We start from the raw sequence: 21,092 nt of genomic DNA, 5'->3' as shown, positions 1-21,092 counted from the left end.
CTCGGGCGCCTTCTCTGGATGGGCGGGAACCCAGGGCGAGGGGAACTCACGGCTCCTCCCGGCGCGACTGGGTCACCCCGCCGCCCGCAGTACCCGACCCGCGCGGGGGAGCCGCTGCCCGCTTTTGGACGCTGCGGGTGCTTTGGCCGAGGGGGGACGCCCCACCCCCGGTGTTTGCGTTTGCACGTGCATTTTCCTGCCGCCGATCTCCGACAGGAAGCCCTGCTACGCCGAGTTAGCGAAAAGGCATCTAAGATTCCCACAATGAAGTTAGCAAGCAGCGTCCGAAACAGGTCGCTTTTCCTGCGTTTAACGGCGTTAAGTAGGTTTCCAGCCCCCGGCAGCGGAAAGGGCTGCGCGGCTAAGTTCTTTCTGTGCGTGTTCGGGAGATGGAGGGGCGGACTGGAATTCCCGCAAACCGCTTTCCTTCAGATGCCCCCCACCCCCCTCGACCCAATGAAATACGGGACCAGAATAAGGCATAGTGTCAGCTAGGCGAGGCTTCCAGTGTTACCAGGTTTGTGTCGTTGCACAGTGGAAGTATGGTATTGAAGCGCCGGGAATGCCGATGCTTGTCGGATGGGACTATGGCATTAGACAAACTGCACAGCATCCTTCCCTTCCTAGAAGTTTCCAGGAGTGCCCTAAGGACAAGCCCTTGACATTGCGTAACTTTCCTTTTCCGTTTCTTAATAGGGGCACTATGAACGAAGAGGAGCAGTTTGTAAACATTGATTTGAATGATGACAACATTTGCAGTGTTTGTAAACTGGGAACAGACAGAGAAACCCTCTCCTTCTGCCACGTTTGTTTTGAGCTGAATATTGAGGGTACGTACGGAGCAGAGGTTCATTTTATGGCATGAACTTTATACAACTGCTTTGTGGGTACTAGTTATGAGGTAAAACAGCAATTTCTTAAATGGTTGCAAATTGTGTCAAGTATGAAGTGTGGAGATCTGTTCAAGATAAGAGTTTGTGGAAACAAAGCTAAAGTTGGCAGAGCCAAGAATTTATAAAAATCTTCTTTAAAGCCCCCACAGTGCTAACCCCGTTTTTGCTACTATAAAAATGAGGAGTATTAACTGGTAAATGTGTCTTCTGCTTTGAGAGCTTATGGAATTGTGAGATTTTAACAGGCATTTGTGTGTGGGCGCGTGTGTGCGTGTGTGCGTGTGTGTGTGTGTGTGTGTGTGTGTGTGTGTGTGTGGTGTTTGTTTTGATTTAATTGAGAACTAAGGCAACCAAACATTTATTTTGATGGACAAATGTAATTGTATTCCATGCTGGTTTCCCCAGTGCTATCTTACTATCTAGGGAAAAAAAAATGTTTTAACTTTTAGTGGTCACTCACACATTTAATAATTTCTTTAAATTAAAAAGGCTTTTAAAATGTCTTAATAGTATTTCTAAGAGTTCTCCAAATACTTTTTTAAAAATCTCTGTTATTGAGACTATTTATTTGGATTAGTGCACAGTTAATGTGTCTATAGATGGCAATAATTTGCTCCTAAGAAACATGTGGGAGATGTTTCTTTAATCTTGATGTTATCATGATAAAACTGTGATTTTAAAAAATACTTGAGTCAGGCTAAAAAGAATCTTAACATTTTGATAATAAAAAAGTTTACCTTAAGTCTTTTGAATTGTAACATCAGCAGAGAAATTTTTTTTAGACCTGTAGATTTTGGGTGGTTTCAAAGCAGTATTTCATTCTTTTTGATACTTTTCATTATCTTTTTCTATTAATTAAGTAGGAAATATGAAATGTTCCTATAATAAGGAAAAAGAAAGAGAAAGAAAAAAAATACACATTAGGATGATATACCTTGAGATTCCTATTTGGACTTTTCAGAAATTGTTGTAGGCACCAAATTAATATATGTAGATATTCTATAGTAAAAGTCAAAATTATAACCATAAGTAGACTGCTAAAAACATGTAGAGTTGTTTATGTGACAGTCATCTTTTATTTAAGAACAAATTGGTTATGACAGTTTTGCTATGATACTCTCTGGAAGAATTCTAGTTGCTGAACATGATAATTGACAAGCTCATGGATTTCCTGTAGGTTTCACACATATAACTTTGGCTTTAATAAGTGTAGCAAATATAACTGATTTCAAAGGGATGACTTATCAAATATGATTCTTCTGTATCATTTAAATTACTGTGCCCTTTATCGTGCTAGCATGAAAGATTATAAATGTATGTTCTTTGGGAATAGAGTTGGCCCTATATATTATTTTACTTGTAGATTTTCATTTTAGATGGGCAAAAGCATTAGAAATGATCTAGCTCAAACCTATATTTGACACTGAAGGAAACAGCCAGACTGTTGAAGGTTGCACCAATGGTGATGGCAAGCTGTTGTTAAGTCCCAGGCATTTACTGTGAGCAATTCTGTGCCAGGCACTGTACTAAATAAGCACCTTACGTGGATTATCTTAGCTCAAAATAGCTCTGGGATAGCTCCTTTTATCCATTTTAGAGGTGATGGAACCTAACCTTTGAGACCCAAGAAATACACTTTGAAGTCACAGAGCAGTAATTGACCGTCCTGGACTTTGAAGCCTGATCATCTAGGTCTAGTGTATGTGACCTTAATTTCATTGATCTGCTGTCAATAGTTATTTCAACTGATAGGGCTAATATTAGAAACGTGTTTTGCTGAATCCTAACTTTTTCTAACTAGTGCTTCCTGCAAAATCATTAATGGTATTCATGCTGTGATAGAATTTTTCTGCAGAAATCTAAACTTTCACAATTGCTTTTCTAGCCTTTTTTTTAATATGTATTTTAACTCAATCATTATATAAAGAATATACAAATATTTCTCAGGTACCATCCTTATAATAAACAACTATCTCAATTTGAGTTAGGAGTATTTTTATATTCTATCTACACTCAAGGTTTTATGTTCTTTTTTTTTTTTTTTTAAATAAATCTTTATTCAGATTATTACAATTATTTCTCCTTTTTCCCCCCATAGCTCCCCTCCACCCATTTCCCACCCCACCTTCTGCCCTTACCTCCCCCCCCACTGTCCTCATCCATAGGTGTATGATTTTTGTCCATTCTCTTCATGAACCCCCCATACCCCTTTCCCCCTGAGAATTATCAGTCCACTCCCTTTCTATGCCCCTGATTCTATTATATTCTCCAGATTATTCTGTTCCTCAGGTTTTTAATTCACTTGATTTTTAGGTTCGCTTTTTGATAGATATGTATTTGTTGTTCATAATTTTTCTCTTTACTTTTTTCTTCTTCCTCTTCTTTAAGAATACCTTTCAGCATTTCATATAATACTGGTTTGGTGGTGATGAACTCCTTCAGCTTTTTCTTATCTGTGAAGCTCTTTATCTGCCCTTCAATTCTGAATGATAGCTTTGCTGGGTAGAGTAATCTTGGTTGTAGGTTCTTGCTATTCATCACATTGAAAATTTCTTGCCACTCCCGTCTGGCCTGCATAGTTTCTGTTGAGAAGTCAGCTGACAGTCGTATGGGCGCTCCCTTGTAGGTAATTAACTGTTTTTCTCTTGCTGCTTTTAATATTCTCTCTTTGTCTTTTGCTCTTGGCATTTTAATTATGATGTGTCTTGGTGTGGTCCTCTTTGGATTCCTTTTGTTTGGGGTTCTGTGGGCTTCCTGGACTTGTAAGTCTATTTCTTTCACCAGGTGGGGGAAGTTTTCGGTCATTATTTCTTCAAATAGGTTTTCAGTATCTTGCTCTCTCTCTTCTTCTGGCACCCCCATAATTCTGATGTTGGTACGCTTGAAGTTGTCCCAGAGTCTTCTTACATTATCTTCAACTTTTTGGATTTTTTTTTTTTTTGCTTTTTGCTTTTTCGGTTGAGTGTTTTTTGCTTCTTTGTATTTCAATTCTTTGACTTGATTCTTGTGTTCCTCTATTCTGTTTCTGGGTCTCTGTATAATATTTTTTATTTCAGTCAGTGTATGTTTAATTTCTAGTTGGTCCTTTTTCATATCTTCGAGGGTCTCGTTATATTTATCAGCCTTTTCTAGGATATTCTTAAAAAGTCTTATAACCGTGGTTTTGAATTCTATATCCAGTCGTTTGTTTTCCTCCATTTCTTTCGTTTGTGATCTGATTCTTTGACCCCGCATTTTCATTGATTCCCTGAGTTGGTAAGGTAGATATTTGTGCTAGGTTTCCAATATGGCCCAGTGGGTCTGCTTCCCCAGTTAACCTGAGGTGGACACTCTTGGTGCACCCCTTTGTGGACTGTGTGTACAGCCTTGTTGTAATTAAGTCTTGATTGTTGTTGGTATCACTGGGAAGAATTGACCTCCGGGCCAGTTGGCTGTAAGGATCAGCTGTGTCTATGCTGGGAGAAGTTCGGTGCTGGAGACAGCCTTATAGGATTAGACTTGCCAAATTGCAATAGCCTCTGTGCTCAGCTTGGATGGGGTGGAGTCTCAGTCTTGGCTTCCTGTCAGCCTTGCCCTTGCGCGCATGTGCGCTTTCAGTCCTCCGCCTTCCCCAGCTCGAGTCTCCGCCTGAGAGTCCAGACTCCCCCCACAAGAGCGTGGGTCCCCAGGGGCTCGCCTGGAACTGGGGTTCACTGCAGTCAGAATCCTCTGACTCCCTTCCACTAGGGAAAGCCTGTGGCAACTTCCGCAGCCTTTGTGCGCACTGGCCCGCGCACGCCTTCAGACCTAACTGGGATTCAGTGCGGTCGGAGGCTTCCTTCCCCCTTCTGCCAGAGAAAGTCAGCCAGGCTCTCAGCCGCCCTTCCTCTCTGCGCGCACAAAGCCCCTTTGCCGTACCTCCAATTCTCTGTGAGCTTTTCTCCTTCCTTCTAGTTGTAGAATTTTCACTCAGCCTGCTTTCCTGTGGTTCTGGATGGTGTCCGTTCTGTCTTTTAGTTGTAGTTTTGAAATTGTTGTGCGAGGCAGCAGTTTAGGTGTTTACCTATGCCGCCATCTTGGTTTCTCCCGGTTTTATGTTCTTAATGCCAGTTAAACCTTTGTGAGAAAATTAATTTAAAATTAAATTTTCTTCTCACTTTATCTGAAGTCGATTCTCAGTTCTTGCAAATATAATACGTTTTCATATCAACCACAGTGATGAGCTGGAACATTATAATCATTTTAGTATCCTAAGATTATTTTTGAAATCTTAGGAATATTAGGGGGAAAAAAGTGAGGAACTAGTTGAAGTAAAACTGAATCCCACAACATTTTTGTTTTTATATCAGTGTACAGGTTTTTAGAAACTAACAAAAAAAGTGGTAATAAGATAATTCCATACCTAAAAATAAGGTATATTCTTTGTCTATGTCAGTAAACATTTTTAAATGTTTTTGCAGTTTCTTTTCCTCTACTGTGTTCTCAGCACAGTGCCAGCTAATAAATGTTAGAATGTAAAAGGGATTTTAAAAAATATGATATTTAACTTTATTAGTTTGGTATAAGTATTTCATAATATGATAATGTTGCTATTGCCTGGTTTCTTAGCATACTAATTACTAAATTCACTCAAAAACATTCTATTTGGTTTTTTGTTTGTTTTTTCAGCTAAGAGGCTAATTAAAAATTCCCTTAAGGAATTTTTAGACTACTTTTGTTTTTTCTTGTTTTTTGTAATTTATTGGGGTAACATTGGTTAATAAGATTGTATGGATTTTAAGTGTGCATTTCTATGACGAATGATCTGTATACTGCATTGTGCTCTCACCACCCAAAGAGAGACCATCTTCTGTCACCATATATTTGGCCCAAGGTTAGGTTTTGCATCCAGAATTAAGCTAGTTTAGAGTCCACATACTTGTAGTAAACAAAAATGTTTTACACCTTTTGGATTATTGCTTACGTCAAATCAAAACTGGTCTAATCAAATGGCCTCTGGTTTAAAAGCTGTATGCCTGCATATATTTATAAAATGAAGACGAAAGAGAAATCACAAAAGACAGCCTAATCTTGCATGAGAGATTCCATATTCTGAGTATGGCTCTAGGTTGCCTTTTTTCTGTGGCTTTGTGGTAATTAAAAGGAAATGGGTATATCTACATTTTAAATACTTAAAAGACATGGGTGATATATAGAGGACCTAAAAATTATACTTTGAAGACTTAAATGTTCACAAGATTCCTTTTTTTGTTACCTATAATTCACCATTAAAATAAAATAACTTGTACATGTCTAGGATTAGGAGACAGATGCATAAACTTCTTATATTTGTAGCCTGTCCTTGGCCTTAAGACGCCATAAAGTTTTTTATGTGTATATGATTAAATACACTAAAATGCATCATAATTCATTGTGCTAAAATTTCTAAAGTTGTTTAATGACCAAATGATTATCATCCCTAAGCTGTTGAGGCTGGGAGGAAGGTATAGCCCAGGGTGGTCAGGAGCCAGTAATAAAACTCAACTGTAATCTCACAGAGGCAGAAATGAGACCAGAGACGGAAAAGATTCAGAGCTCCAATCTGTTACTTCATGCTCTCTGTTTTCATTTTGTGCCAAAATGCTGGGCAAATAATTAGTGTTTCTACCTTTCTCTAATAATTTGCTTTCTTCCTTTTCTATAGAGATAAACAAAAAGTTTAAAAAATATAAGATTGGGTTAGCACTGGCCAGTGTGGCTCAGTTGGTTGGGCTTCATCCCGTGCAAGGAAGGGTTGCTGGTTGGGTTCCGGTCAGGGCATATGCCAAGGTTTCAAGCTTGATCCCTGGTGGGGGTGCATGCAGGAAGCAGCTGATCAGTGTTCCCCTCTCACATCTATGTTCCTCTCTCTTTTCCCTCTCCCTTCCCCCCCTCCCTCTCTTCCCCTCTTCCTGAAAATCAATTTTAAAAAAAATCTTAAAAAATAAGATTGGGTCAATTCCTAAGCAAAGTTTCCAGTTGATCTTGCTAGTTGATTAGTGTGCATTCCCAAGTCTTACTAGTCCAGCTCAGACTTTATAGTCCATCTCAGTTTTGATTCTCCCCTAATTTATTGAACTTTTATAGAAGCCTGCCCAAATTCAGATCCTTAGTAATCTTTCCCAAATGAAAAATCTATAGGTTTTCTCTTGGTTAAGGCACTGGTGAACCCAATGCTTATGTTTACTCTCATTCTTGATTATCTATATCTGACTGAAATGCTGTTCATATGGTCATAGTCCAGGAGCAATTTGAATCTCAGTATTAAATCCTTGATAGCATCTTTCCACTTAAATAAAGGGGGCCACCGTTTTTTGATAGGGAAACCATATACAGTATAGATCAGCCGTGGGCAAACTACGGCCCGCGGGCCGGATCCGGCCCGTTCGGCTGTTCTATCCGGCCTGCGGAGCCGAAAGAGCGGAGGGTTCTCTTGCTCTCCCCTCCGCTCCTTTACTTTGAATTTATATTAGTTCACACAAACACTCCATCCGGAGGGCTTTTGTTCAGGCCCTCCGGTCCAGTTTAAGAACTCATTGTGGCCCTCGAGTCAAAAAGTTTGCCCACCCCTGGTATTGATAACTCCATCTGGTATTAGCTTCTTTCTCTTCTTTTCCCATAAAGGCAAATAATGCAATGTTATTAACTAAACAAGCATTTTAAAATATAAAGCCTAATGTGAGTTTAGAAGATAATGAGCATTAAACTTTACTAACATTAATAGAACATTTTAGAAATATTTAGAACATATTTAGAAAGTGTCCCTCTGTTGACATTCTAATAAAACTTAAGAAAATCTTTCAGTGTTTATTTTTAAACTAGAGGCCCAGTGCACGAAATGTGTGTGTGTGTGTGGGGGGGGGGTTCCCCTCAGCCCAGCCTGCGCCCTCTCCAATCCAGGACCCCTTGGTGGATGTCCGACTGCAGGTTTAGGCCCGATCCTAGGATCGGGCCTAAACCTGCAGTCGGACATCCCTCTCACAATCCAGGACCTCTGGCTCCTAACTGCTCGCCTGCCTGCCTGCCTGATAGCCCCTAACTGCTCCCCCCTTGCTGGCCTGGTAACCCCCAACTGCCCCCCCTGCCGACCTGGTTGCCCCTAACTGCCCCACTCTCTACTGACCTGGTTGCCCCTTACTGTCCCCCCCCCCCTGGCCTGGTCATCCCCAATTGTCCCCCCAGCCGGCCTGCTCGCCCCACACAGCCTGCTGTTCGGTCGTTTGGTTGCCCCACACAGCCCTCTGTTCAGTCGTTTGGTCATCCCTCACTAACCCCCCTGCCTGCCTGGTCGCCCCATGCAGCCTGCTGCTCAGTGGTTTGGTCATCCCCAACTGTCCCCCCTGCCTGCCTGGTTGTCCCACACAGCCTGCTGTTCAGTCATTTGGTTGTCCCTCACTCACCCCCCTGCCTGCCTGGTCTCCCCATGCAGCCTGCTGCTCAGTGGTTTGGTCATCCCCAACTGTCCCCCTGTTGGCCTGGTTGCCCCATGCAGCCTTTGCTCGGTTGTTTGGTTGTCCCTCACTAACCCACCTGCTGGCCTGGTCGCCCCACACAGCCTGTTTGGTCGTCCGTTTGGTTGTGACGGTTGCGATGTCACTTAGGGATTTGTATATATAGATGTAATATAAAGATATCATTATATTCGCATAGGACTTGAGAGGTTGAAAGGTACTTCTACAGCACCTTAAATTTAATCTTCATATTATATAGGAAATTAACATTAAGTGTGAATTTCAAATAAGGTAATACTGAGTGATTGAAATCAAAGTGGCTACCACTGTAGAATTATCAAAGTTATCAGCAAAGTTCTAGGTAGAATGGATTTAAATTATTCTAACCCACCCTGGCCAGTTTGGCTCAGTGGATAGAGCATTGGCCTGTGAACTGAGGGGTCCCAGGTTCGATTCCGGTCAAGGGCACATGCCCGGGTTGTGGGCTCGATCCCCAGTGGGGGACTTGCAGGAAGCAGCCGATCAATAATTCTCTCTCATCATGGATGTTTCTATCTCTCTCTCCCTCTTCCTTCCTCTCTGAAATCAATAAAAATATTTTTTTAAAAAATAAATTATTCTAATCCAATTTGGCACACCAAATCTTTAGGATTTTGATAAGAGGTTTCAGTAGGTTTTTCTGTTCCAGCTGCCATAATTTCGTTCATAGTAGCTGCTCGGCACATCCCTTCACCCCAGTTTCTTTGTTTTTTATGGACAATGTGATTGGTGATTCGTGTTTAGTCTTTTTTCCCTCACTCTCTTTGGGTCTTTGGATCGCTAACAAGGATTGCCAGATAAAACTATAATGTGGTTATGATTTTACTTGGGAGGAAGACTGCTTTCACTTGAAGGTTAAATACTTTTCTTTGCTAGATACATTTTTAGCCTAAAATAATTTCTCACAACCTTAAAAGAAGTTCAGAATTTTAGGTAAGTATATGTGTCTTTTACCATTTTACTTTTTTGTGTCACTTAGTTCATTGGAATATACAGTGCGGTACATAAAGACTAAATTGTCTTGGACTAAATAACACTGTTCTTTCCCAACCCAAAATGTATTTCTTTGTGGGAATTTTTAAGCATTTTTCACTGAAAAATAAAACAGTTTGCTTGTTACGGAAAATTAAAATATAAGAAGCAAAAACAATTTTAAGAATCATAATCCCACATATTCACCAATAATCTTTTTTTATATTTTTTTATTGTTTAAAGTATTACATATATTAATACATATAACTCCTTTTTTTCCCCCATTGACCTTCCCCCAGCCTCCCCTACCCCTGTTGCATGCCCTCATCCCACCACCCCCCCCCCAGTGTCTTGTGTCCACTTGCTGTGCTTATAAACATGCATACAAGTCCTTTAGTTGATCTCTTTCCCCCCCCTCCCCAACACTTCCCTGCTTTCATACTGTAATTTGACAGTCTGTTCGGTGCTTTACTGCCTCGGTATCTATCTTTTTATTCATCAGGTTATAATGTTCTTTATTTTCCATAAATGAGTGAGATCATGTGGTATTTTTCTTTCATTGCCTGGCATATTTCACTTAACATAATGCTCTCCAGGTCCATCCATGCTGCTGCAAATGGTAAGAATTCCTTCTTTTTTACCGCAGTGTAGTATTCCATTGTGTAGATATATCATAGTTTTCTATCCACTCACCTGCTGATGGGCATTTGGGCTGTTTCCAAATCTTAGTTATGGTGAATTGTGCTGCTATGAACATAGGGGTGCATATATCCTTTCTGATTGGTGTTTCTAGTTTCTTGGGATATATTCCTAGAAGTGGGATTACTGGGTCAAATGGGAGTTCCATTCTTAGTGTTTTGAGGAAACTCCATACTGTTCTCCACAGTAACTGCACCAGTCTGCATTCCCACCAGCAGTGCATGAGGGTTCCTTTTTTTCCCGCATCCTCACCAGCACTTGTCGTTTGTTGATTTGTTGATGATTGCCATTCTGACAGGTGTGAGATGGTACTGCATTGTTGTTTTGATTTGCATCTCTGATAATTAATGACTTTCTTGTTGTTTTGTTGATGGTTTCTTTTGCTGTACAAAAGCTTTTTACTTTGATGTAGTCCCATTTGTTTATTTTCTCTTTAGTTGCCATTGCCCTAGGAGCGGTATCGTTGAAGAAATTGCTTCAGCATATGTCTGAGATTGCTCTACCTGTGGATTTCTTTAGTATTTTTATGGTTTCCCGTCTTACGTTTAAGTACTGAATCCATTTTGAGTTTATTTTTGTGTATGGTTTAAGTTGGTGGTCTAGTTTCATTTTTTTGCATGTATCTGTCCAATTTTCCCAACACCATTTATTGAAGAGACTGTCTTGACTCCATTGTATGTTCATGCATCCTTTGTCAAATATTAATTGAGCATAGTGGTTTGGGTCGATATCTGGATTCTCTATTCTATTCCATTGGTCTATATGTCTGTTCTTGTGCCAGTACCAGGCTGTTTTGAGAACAGTGGCTTTGTAATACAGCTTGAAATCTGGTATTGAGATCCCACCTACTTTGTTCTTCTTTCTCAGGATTGCTGTGGCTATTCGGGGTCTTTTTTTATTCCAGATGCATTTTTGGAGAGTTCTTTCTAGGTCTGCCGTTGCTATTTTAATGATGTTGATTCTACCAATCCATGAACACGGTGTGTTCTTCCATCTGTTTACGTCTTCCTCTATCTTTTTTCAGTGTCCTGTAGTTTTCCGCATATAGGTCTTTTACCTCCTTAGTTAAGTTTATTCCTAGGTATCTTAACTTTTGGTGCGATGGTAAATGGGATTGCTTTTTTAGTCTCTCTTTCTGTAAGTTCACTATTGGTATATAGAAATGCCATAGATTTCTTGGCGTTAATTTTGTATCTTGAGAAAGGAGAATAATGGCGGCGGAATAGACAGACGTGTTCCGAGCCTTGTCCCGGAGCAGAAAGAAAGAACAGCTGAGGGTCGCGCAAGGAGTGTTTGTTGGCTGGTTGGGAGACAGCTGAATTCCAGAAGGAGGTGGGGGACTGCTGAACGGGGTTCCCCTGACCTGGCAGCAAGAACTGCGGCTGGGTCCCCTCCCGGAGCTGCGGGCTGGGACGCGGAGTCTGCGCCATCTTGATCCGGAAAGTGGAGCTTATCTGAAGCCTGAGAATCCACAACTGCGGCACCCCAGGAACAGCTGCGAGCCCCAGAACAACGCTCCCCAACTGGCGCAAGCACACGGGTTCAGAGAAGCTCTACACTCCACCACGGAAAGGTCAGATTTCGCCTGGGATAAGGTGAGGTCTCTGGTCCCGGCGGGAGAGAGGAACGCGCGTTTTGCGGGAGCTGGAGGACCAGGGAAGTCTGTGCCTAGAAAAATCCGTGGCTGTAGGGGCTGGCGTGATCTGTGACTGTGGAAAGGGGTCCTCAGAGCTGCTAAGAGAAGGGCACTCTAAAAAGCAACCCATTTTGATCTGAAGTGCAGGGACACCCTAAGAATTTCAGGCAGTCCAGACTTACGCGCAGCCCGTGCGCTCCCTGGGTGCCTGGGCTTACTCGCAGTCCCGGAGTTCGCACACTTGGGCTTTTTCCTCTTCAAATCCTTGCTTCTGATTACTAAGCCCAATACATAGGATCACCCAGTTGGGGACACCCTGGGAGACTGCAGGGGAAGGTTGTTTTTCTGGAACCTGGGGATCGGAGCGGGGAGTGACCATCAGAGAGTCAGCTCTGAGGCAGACCACTCCCACAGGCCCGAGTGCCACAGGGAAAGAAGGCTCTAACACTCCCTAGAGAGGCCATAGATAGACCTGGAAGTCAATCCAGAAACACTGCCACCCAGGGGCTGAATCACAAATTGACTCTTGTGTAATCAAAAATAAAGGAATACGAGAAATTAAGACACACCGCCTGCTTAAAATCAGGACTGGCTTACAACACCGAAGAGCAGTGGATCGCAGGGAACTGCAATACTGTCTGGACTGAGAAACAGGCGTGCCAAACAGAAAAACAGAGGAAGTGAATGACCTTCACTACTCCACATTTTATTTTTACCTTTTATTTTTTTTATTTTTTTTTTTTTTTAATTTTCATTTTTTGCATCTTTTAATCAAGAAACTTTTTTTTCTTTTTTCATCACTTGATTTTGCCTTTTTAATGATTACATTTTTATTTTCAATCCGTATTATTACTACTGCTATTTTATCTTTTTTTTTTTTTTTTTTAAAGTGTCATTTTATTTTCTCTTCATTTTATTTTGGGATTAGGGTTCTACATTCTATTTTTTATCTTTCCTTTAGCATCGTTTTACTCTATCTCAACTCTACCTTTAGGCCATCACTCTCTTCCTAACCTCCCCCTTTTCAGTGTCCTGTTTGTCTTACCCTTTTACTGCTTTAGATTTTCCCTATTCTTTCTGTTTACCCCTTGTTAAAATTTCACCCTACTTACATATCTAATCTCCAATCCCCTGCTCCAAGTCCACATACACCTCTCCCTTCGCTGTCTGAGTTATCCATAAACTTGTCCTTATCTCTGTCCTTTTGTTGTTGTTTGCTTGAATGTAGATTATATCCAATTTTTATGCTTTTTTTGTGAGATTGTTTTGCTTATTCTTCTTTTGTTTATTCTTTTGTTTGTTTTGTGCTTCAGCTTAACCTTGCCTCACTCCATATTAGTTGGTGTTGTAGTTTGTACTAATCCCCAGGCACTTGTTGCTGGCATTTGCTGGGATTAGTGATTGTTCTATTGGAGTTTTATCCCCAATATATATAGTCTGTTCCCCTTTCTCTCTTAGTCAATTTCTTGTCTCTTACTTTTTTTTTTTCTCTTTACTTTCCCTTTTCCCAATTTCATTCTCACACTCCTTTTTTCTTTTTTTCTTTCTTTCTTTCTTTTTTCCTCTTCTTCTTTCTCTCCTATCACCTAATTTGCCTTTCTCTGGTGGTCACCTTTATTGGAGGTTATTAATATCGTGAATACATTCCTGTTCAGTGCCTTGTGAGTTGTACCTGGTAGTGCTGTATTTTGTGCCTTTAAATCAACCCAGGAGAGAGAGAACTACATAACCAGACACCCAGAGAAGAGAGCCCATGGGGAGACAAAGAAGCAGCCCGCATATGAAAGAAAAGCAGGCATCACCAGAAAAGGAAGTAAACGAAATGGAGGCAAGCAACCTTCCAGAAAAAGAATTCAGAGAAATGGTCATAAGGTGGCTGAAAAGAATGGAAGACAAATTCGACAATATGAGCAAGAACCAAGAGGAAATGAAGAAGAACCAAGAAGAAATGAAAAATGACATCGCTGCTGTAAAGAACTCAATAGAAAGCATCAACAGTAGACTAGAAGAAGCAGAGGACCGCATCAGTGAGCTAGAAGACAAGATGGAAAAAAATACCCAAGAAAAGCAACTTCTAGAAAAAAAAATTAAAAGGCAGGAGGAGAGTCTAAGGGAACTTTGGGACAACACGAAACAAAACAACATCCGCATAATAGGGGTTCCAGAAGGAAAGGAAGCTGAGCAAGGAATAGAAAACCTCTTTGAAGAAATAATGACAGAAAATTTCCCAGATATAGGGAAGAAAAAACCCACACAAATCCAAGAAGCTCACAGAGTCCCAAGCAAAATGAACCCCAAAAGACCGACGCCAAGGCACATTATAATTAAATTGGCAAACACCAACGACAAAGTAAGAATCTTAAAAGCAGCAAGAGAGAGACAGAAAGTTACATACAAAGGAACCCCCATCAGACTAGCAACTGATTTCTCAACAGAAACTCATCAGGCCAGAAGGGAATGGAATGAAATATACAAAGTCATGCAAAGGAAGGGGCTGAATCCAAGAATACTGTACCCAGCAAGGCTCTCAATCAAAATTGAAGGTGAAATCAGGAGCTTCACAGACAAAAAAGGACTAAGGGAATTTATTACCACCAAACCAGCAATGCAAGAAATGCTAAAGGGTCTACTGTAAAAAAAAAAAAAAAAAAAAGAAAGAAAGAAAGAAAGAAACAGGAAGCGAAGAAGTAACACAGGGGTAAAGAATAGGAATGGCGACAAATAAGTACCTATCAATAATAACTTTAAATGTAAATGGATTAAATGCCCCAATCAAAAGACATAGGGTAACAGATTGGATAAGAAAACACGACCCATATATCTGCTGTCTACAAGAAACCCACCTCAGAAAAAAAGACGCACACAGACTGAGGGTGAAGGGATGGAAAAAGGTTTTCCAGGCAAATGGAACTGAAAAAAAAGCTGGGGTAGCAATACTTATTTCTGACAAATTAGATCTCAAACTGAAGGACATAACAACAGATAAGGAAGGCCATTTCATAATACTAAAGGGAGCAATCCAACAAGAAGAAATAACTCTGGTAAACATATATGCACCCAATACAGGAGCACCCAAATACATAAAAAAACTCCTGGAGGATATCAAGGGAGACATTGACAGCAATACAATCATAGTAGGAGACTTTAATACCCCACTATCACCATTGGACAAATCCTCTAAACAAAACATCAGCAAAGAAACATCAATCCTAAATGACTCACTAGACCAGATGGAATTAATTGACATCTTCAGAACATTTCACCCCAAAGCCACAGAATATACATTCTTCTCAAGCGCACATGGGTCATTTTCAAAGATAGACCATATGTTGGGACATAGGCAAAGTCTCTTCAAATTCAAGAAGATAGAAATCATATCAAGCATCTTCTCAGACCACAGTGGCATAAAACTGGAAATCAACTACAATAAAAACAACCCAAAGAAATCAAACACATGGAGACTAAACAGCATGCTATTAAACCATGACTGGGTTACCAGAGAGATCAAAGAAGAAATAAAAAACATCATGACAACAAATGACAATGAAAACACTACAATCCAAAATCTATGGGACACAGCGAAAGCAGTCTTGAGAGGGAAGTTCATAGCTCTACAAGCCTACTGCAAAAAACAAGAAACAGGGGTAATAAATTACCTAACCCAACAACTCAAAGAGTTAGAAAAAGAGCAACAAGAAAAGCCCAGTGTAAGCAGAAGGAAGGAAATAATAAAGATCAGAGCACAGATAAACGACATAGAGACCAAAGAAACAATACAAAAGATCAACAAAACCAAGAGCTGGTTCTTTGAAAGGATAAACAAGATTGATGAACCTCTAGCCAGGCTCACCAAGAAGCAAAAGGAGAGGACCCAAATAAACAAGATCAGAAATGAAAGAGGTGAAATAACAACAGATCCCGCCGAAATACAAAGGATTGTTAAAAAATACTACGAACAACTCTATTCCAACAAACTGGACAACCTGGAGGAAATGGACATATTCCTAGAAAAATATAACCTTCCAAAACTCAATCAGGAAGAATCTAAACAGCTCAACATGCCAGTAACTATGGAAGAAATTGAAGCAGTCATCAAAGAGCTTCCGGCAAACAAAAGCCCGGGGCCAGATGGCTTCACAGGAGAGTTCTACCAAACATTCAAGGAAGAACTAAAACCTATCCTCCTCAGACTATTCCAAAAAATTCAAGAGGAAGGAACACTTCCAAGCTCCTTCTATGAAGCCAGCATCACCCTAATACCAAAACCAGATAAAGATAACACAATGAAAGAGAATTACAGGCCAATATCCCTCATGAATGTAGATGCCAAAATCCTCAACAAAATTCTAGCAAATAGGATCCAGCAGTACATCAGAAAGATCATACACCATGACCAAGTAGGGTTTATCCCAGGAATGCAAGGATGGTTCAATATCCGCAAATCAATAAATGTGATACATCACATAAACAAATTGAGAGATAAAAATCACATAGTCATATCAATTGATGCAGAAAAAGCATTTGACAAAATCCAACACCCTTTCTTGATTAAAAACTCTCAACAAGGTGGGAATGGAAGGATCATACCTCAACATCATAAAAGCTATATATGATAAACCCACAGCTAACATCATACTCAATGGGCAAAAACTAAAACCATTTCCCCTAAGAACAGGAACAAGACAGGGATGCCCACTCTCACCACTCCTGTTTGACATAGTACTGGAAGTATTAGCCACTGCAATTAGACAAGAAGAAGAAATAAAAGGCATCCAAATTGGAAAAGAAGAAGTAAAGCTGTCCTTATTTGCAGATGACATGATATTGTACATAAAAAACCCGAAAGACTCCATCAAAAAACTAACAGACTTAATAAATGAATTCGGCAATGTAGCAGGATACAAAATTAACACCAAGAAATCTATGGCATTTCTATACACCAACAATGAACTTACAGAAAGAGAGACTAAAAAAGCAATCCCATTTTCCATCGCACCAAAAAAATTAAGATACTTAGGAATAAACCTAACCAAGGAGGTAAAAGACCTATATGCGGAAAACTACAGGACACTGAAAAAAGAGATAGAGGAAGATGTAAACAGATGGAAGAACATACCATGTTCATGGATTGGTAGAATCAACATCATTAAAATGTCCATACTACCCAAAGCAATCTATAGATTCAATGCACTCCCCATTAAAATACCAACGGCGTATTTCACAGACCTAGAAAGAACTCTCCAAAAATTCATCTGGAATAAAAAAAGACCCCGAATAGCCACAGCAATCCTGAGAAAGAAGAATAAAGTAGGAGGGATCTCAATACCAGATTTCAAGCTGTATTACAAAGCCACTGTCATCAAAACAGCCTGGTACTGGCACAAGAACAGACATATAGATCAATGGAACAGAATAGAGAATCCAGATATCGACCCAAACCAATATGCGCACTTAATATTTGACAAAGGAGGCATGAGCATACAATGGAGTCAAGACAGTCTCTTTAATAAATGGTGTTGGGAAAATTGGACAGATACATGCAAAAAAATGAAACTAGATCACCAACTTACACCATACACAAAAATAAACTCAAAATGGGTACAGGACTTAAATATAAGACGGGAAACCATAAAAATACTAGAGGAATGCACAGGCAGCAAAATCTCAGACATTTGCCAAAAGAACTTTTTCAGTGATACTGCCCCTAGGGCAATGGAAGCCAAACAGAAAATAAACAAATGGGACTACATCAAAATAAAAAGCTTTTGCACAGCAAAAGAAACCATCAACAAAACAACAAGAAACCCCACTGTATGGGAGAACATATTTGCAAATGGTATCACTGATAAAGGTTTAATTTCCAACATCTACAGGCAGCTTATACAACTTAATAAAAGGAAGATAAATGATCCAATAAAAAAATGGGCAACGGACCTAAATAGAAGCTTTTCGAAAGAAGACAGAAGGAAGGCCAAGAGACACATGAAAACATGCTCAAAGTCACTAATTATCCGAGAGATGCAAATCAAAACAACAATGCGATACCATCTCACACCTGTCAGAATGGCTATCATCAACAAATCAACAAACGACAAGTGTTGGCGAGGATGCGGAGAAAAAGGAACCCTCGTGCACTGCTGGTGGGAATGCAGACTGGTGCAGCCACTGTGGAGAACAGTATGGAGTTTCCTCAAAAAACTGAAAATGGAACTCCCATTTGACCCAGTAATCCCACTCCTAGGAATATATCCTAAGAAACCAGAAACACCAATCAGAAAGGATATATGCACCCCTATGTTCATAGCAGCACAATTTACAATAGCTAAGATTTGGAAACAGCCTAGGTGCCCATCAGCAGATGACTGGATCAGAAAACTATGGTACATCTACACAATGGAATACTATGCTGCCGTAAAAAAGAAGGAATTACTACCATTTGTAGGCACTTGGATGGAATTAGAGAACATTATGCTAAGTGAAATAAGCCAGTCAATGAAAGAAAAATACCACATGATCCCACTCATTTGGGGATAATGAAAAACATTATAAACTGATGAACAAAAAGATAGTTACAGAGGCAGTAAAGCATCAAACAGACTGTCAAATTACAGTGGTAAGGTTAGGGAGAGGTGGGGGAAATAAGAGATCAACTGAAGGACTTATATGCATGTATATAAGAGTAACCAACGGATGCAAAACATTGGGGGGTGAGGGCATGTATGGGAGTGGGGTGGGGGTGGGGGGCAATGGTAAGATATGTACACATATAATACCTTAATAAAAATTTGAAAAAAAAAAAAGAAAAAAAAAAATTTTGTATCTTGCTACATTGCCGAATTCATTTATTAAGTCTGTTAGTTTTTTGATGGAGTCTTTCAGGTTTTTTATGTACAATATCATGTCATCTGCAAATAAGGACAGCTTTACTTCTTCTTTTCCAATTTGGATGTCTTTTATTTCTTCTTCTTGTCTAATTGCAATGGCTAATACTTCTAGTACTACGTTGAAAAGGTGTGGTGAGAGTAGGCATCCCTGTCTTGTTCCTGTTCTTACGGGAAATCGTTTTAGTTTTGCCTATTGAGTATGGTGTTAGCTGTGGGTTTATCATATATGGCAGGCGTCCTCAAACTACAGCCCACGGGCCACATGTGGCCCACCGAGGATATTTATCCAGCCCGCCGAGTGCCGCTGCCTGTCTTGCTTAGCAGCCGATTCGTCCCGGGCCCGCAGTGCACATAGGAATTTGTTCATAGTTTTTTTTTTTTTAAACTATATTCCGGCCCTCCAACGGTCTGAGGGACAGTGAACTGGCCCCCTGTTTAAAATGTTTGAGGACCCCTGATATATGGCTTTTATTATGTTGAGGTATGATCCTTCTATTCCCACCTTGTTGAGAGTTTTTATCAAGAAAGGGTGTTGGATTTTGACAAATGCTTTTTCTGCATCAATTGATATGACTGTGATTTTTATCTCTCAATTTGTTTATGTGATGTATCACGTTTATTGATTTGCAGATATTGTACCATCCTTGCATCCCTGGGATAAATCCTACTTGGTCATGGTGTATGATCTTTCTGATGTACTGCTGGATCCGATTTGCTAGAATTTTGTTGAGGATTTTGGCATCTATGTTCATGAGGGATATTGGCGTGTAATTCTCTTTCATTGTGTTGTCTATCTGGTTTTGGTATTAGGGTGATGCTGGCTTCATAGAATGAGCTTGGAAGTGTTCCTTCCTCTTGAATTTTCTGGAATAGTCTGAGGAGGATAGGTTTTAGTTCTTCCTTAAATATTTGGTAAAACTCCCTGTGAAGCCATCTGGCCCCAGGCTTTTGTTTGCTGGAAGCGTTTTGATGACTGCTTCCATTTCATCCTTAGTTATTGGCCTATTGAGATGTTTAGAATCTTTCTGATTGAGTTTTGGAAGGTTATATTTTTCTAGGAATATTTCCATTTCCTCCAGGTTGTCCATTTGTTGGAATAGAGTTGTTCATACTATTTTTTAACAATCCTTTGTATTTCGGCGGGATCTGTTGTTATTTCACCTCTTTCATTTCTGATTTTGTTTATTTGGGTCCTCTCTCTTTGCTTCTTGGTGAGCCTGGCTAGAGGTTCATCAATCTTGTTTATCCTTTCAAAGAACCAGCTCTTGGTTTTGTTGATCTTTTGTATTGTTTCTTTGGTCTCTATGTCGTTTATCTCTGCTCTTATCTTTATTATTTCCTTCCTTATGCTTACACTGGGCTTTTCTTGTGCCTCTCTTTCTAACTCTTTGAGTTGTAGGGTTAGGTAATTTATTACCATTGTTTCTTCTATTTTGAAGTAGGCTTGTAGAGCTATGAACTTCCCTCTCAAGACTGCTTTCGCTGTGTCCCATAGATTTTGGATTGTTGTGTTTTCATTGTCGTTTGTTGCCATGATGTTTTTTATTTCTTCTTTGATCTCTCTGGTAACCCAGTCATTGTTTAATAGCATGCTATTTAGTCTCCATGTGTTTGATATTTTTGGATTGTTTTTATTGTAGTTGATTTCCAGTTTTATGCCACTGTGATCTGAGAAGATGCTTGATATGATTTGTATCTTCTTGAATTTGAAGAGACTTTGCCTATGACCCAACATATGGTCTATCTTTGAAAATGACCCATGTGTACTTGAGAAGAATGTATATTCTGTGGCTTTGGGGTGAAATGTTCTGAGGATGTCAATTAATTCCATCTGGTCTAGTGAGTCATTTAGGATTGATGTTTCTTTGCTGATTTTTTGTTTAGAGGATTTGTCCAATGGTGATAGTGGGATATTAAAGTTTCCTACCATGATTGTATTGCTGTCAATCTCTCCCTTGATATCCTCCAGGAGTTTTTTATGTATTTGAGTGTTCCTGTATTGGGTGTGTATTTGTTTACCAGAGTTATTTCTTCTTGTTGGATTGCTCCCTTTAGTATTATGAAGTGGCCTTCCTTATCTCTTATTATGTCCTTCACTTTGAGATCTAATTTGTCAGATATAAGTATTGCTACCCCAGCTTTTTTTTTCATTTCCATTCGCCTGGAAAACCTTTTTCCACTCTGTGTGCATCTTTTTTTTTTTTTCTGAGGTGGGTTTCTTGTAGACAGCAGATATATGGGTCTTGTTTTCCTATCCAATCCGTTACCCTATGTCTTTTGATTGGGGCATTTAATCAGTTTACATTTAAAGTTATTATTGATAGGTACTTATTTGTCACCATTTTTATTGTTTACCCCTGTGTTCCTTCTTCGCTTCCTATTTCTTTTTTTTTACAACAGACCCTTTAGCATTTCTTTCATTGCTGGTATGGTGGTAATAAATTCCCTTAGTCCTTTTTTGTCTATGAAGCTCCTGATTTCACCTTCAATTTTGATTGATAGCCTTGCTGGGTACAGTATT

General features: G+C 39.8%; 1 protein-coding gene across 1 annotated transcript in view; it reads left to right on the top strand.

The window, feature by feature from the left end:
• The window catches only part of LOC308243015 (protein EURL homolog), a 38,629-nt gene that overhangs the window by 299 nt on the left and 17,238 nt on the right, over nucleotides 1-21,092 (top strand). Inside the window, exon 2 of the mRNA XM_080658014.1 lies at nucleotides 697-830. Coding sequence (XP_080514140.1) covers nucleotides 704-830 — 127 coding nt within the window. The 5' untranslated portion in view covers nucleotides 697-703. The remainder of the gene's footprint in view (nucleotides 1-696; nucleotides 831-21,092) is intronic.

Source organism: Plecotus auritus (assembly GCF_963455305.1).
Source record: "Plecotus auritus genome assembly, chromosome: 2".
NCBI lineage: Eukaryota > Metazoa > Chordata > Mammalia > Chiroptera > Vespertilionidae > Plecotus > Plecotus auritus.
The sequence above is the reverse complement of the archived record's forward strand: the minus strand, read 5'-3'. Positions and strand labels throughout refer to the sequence as shown.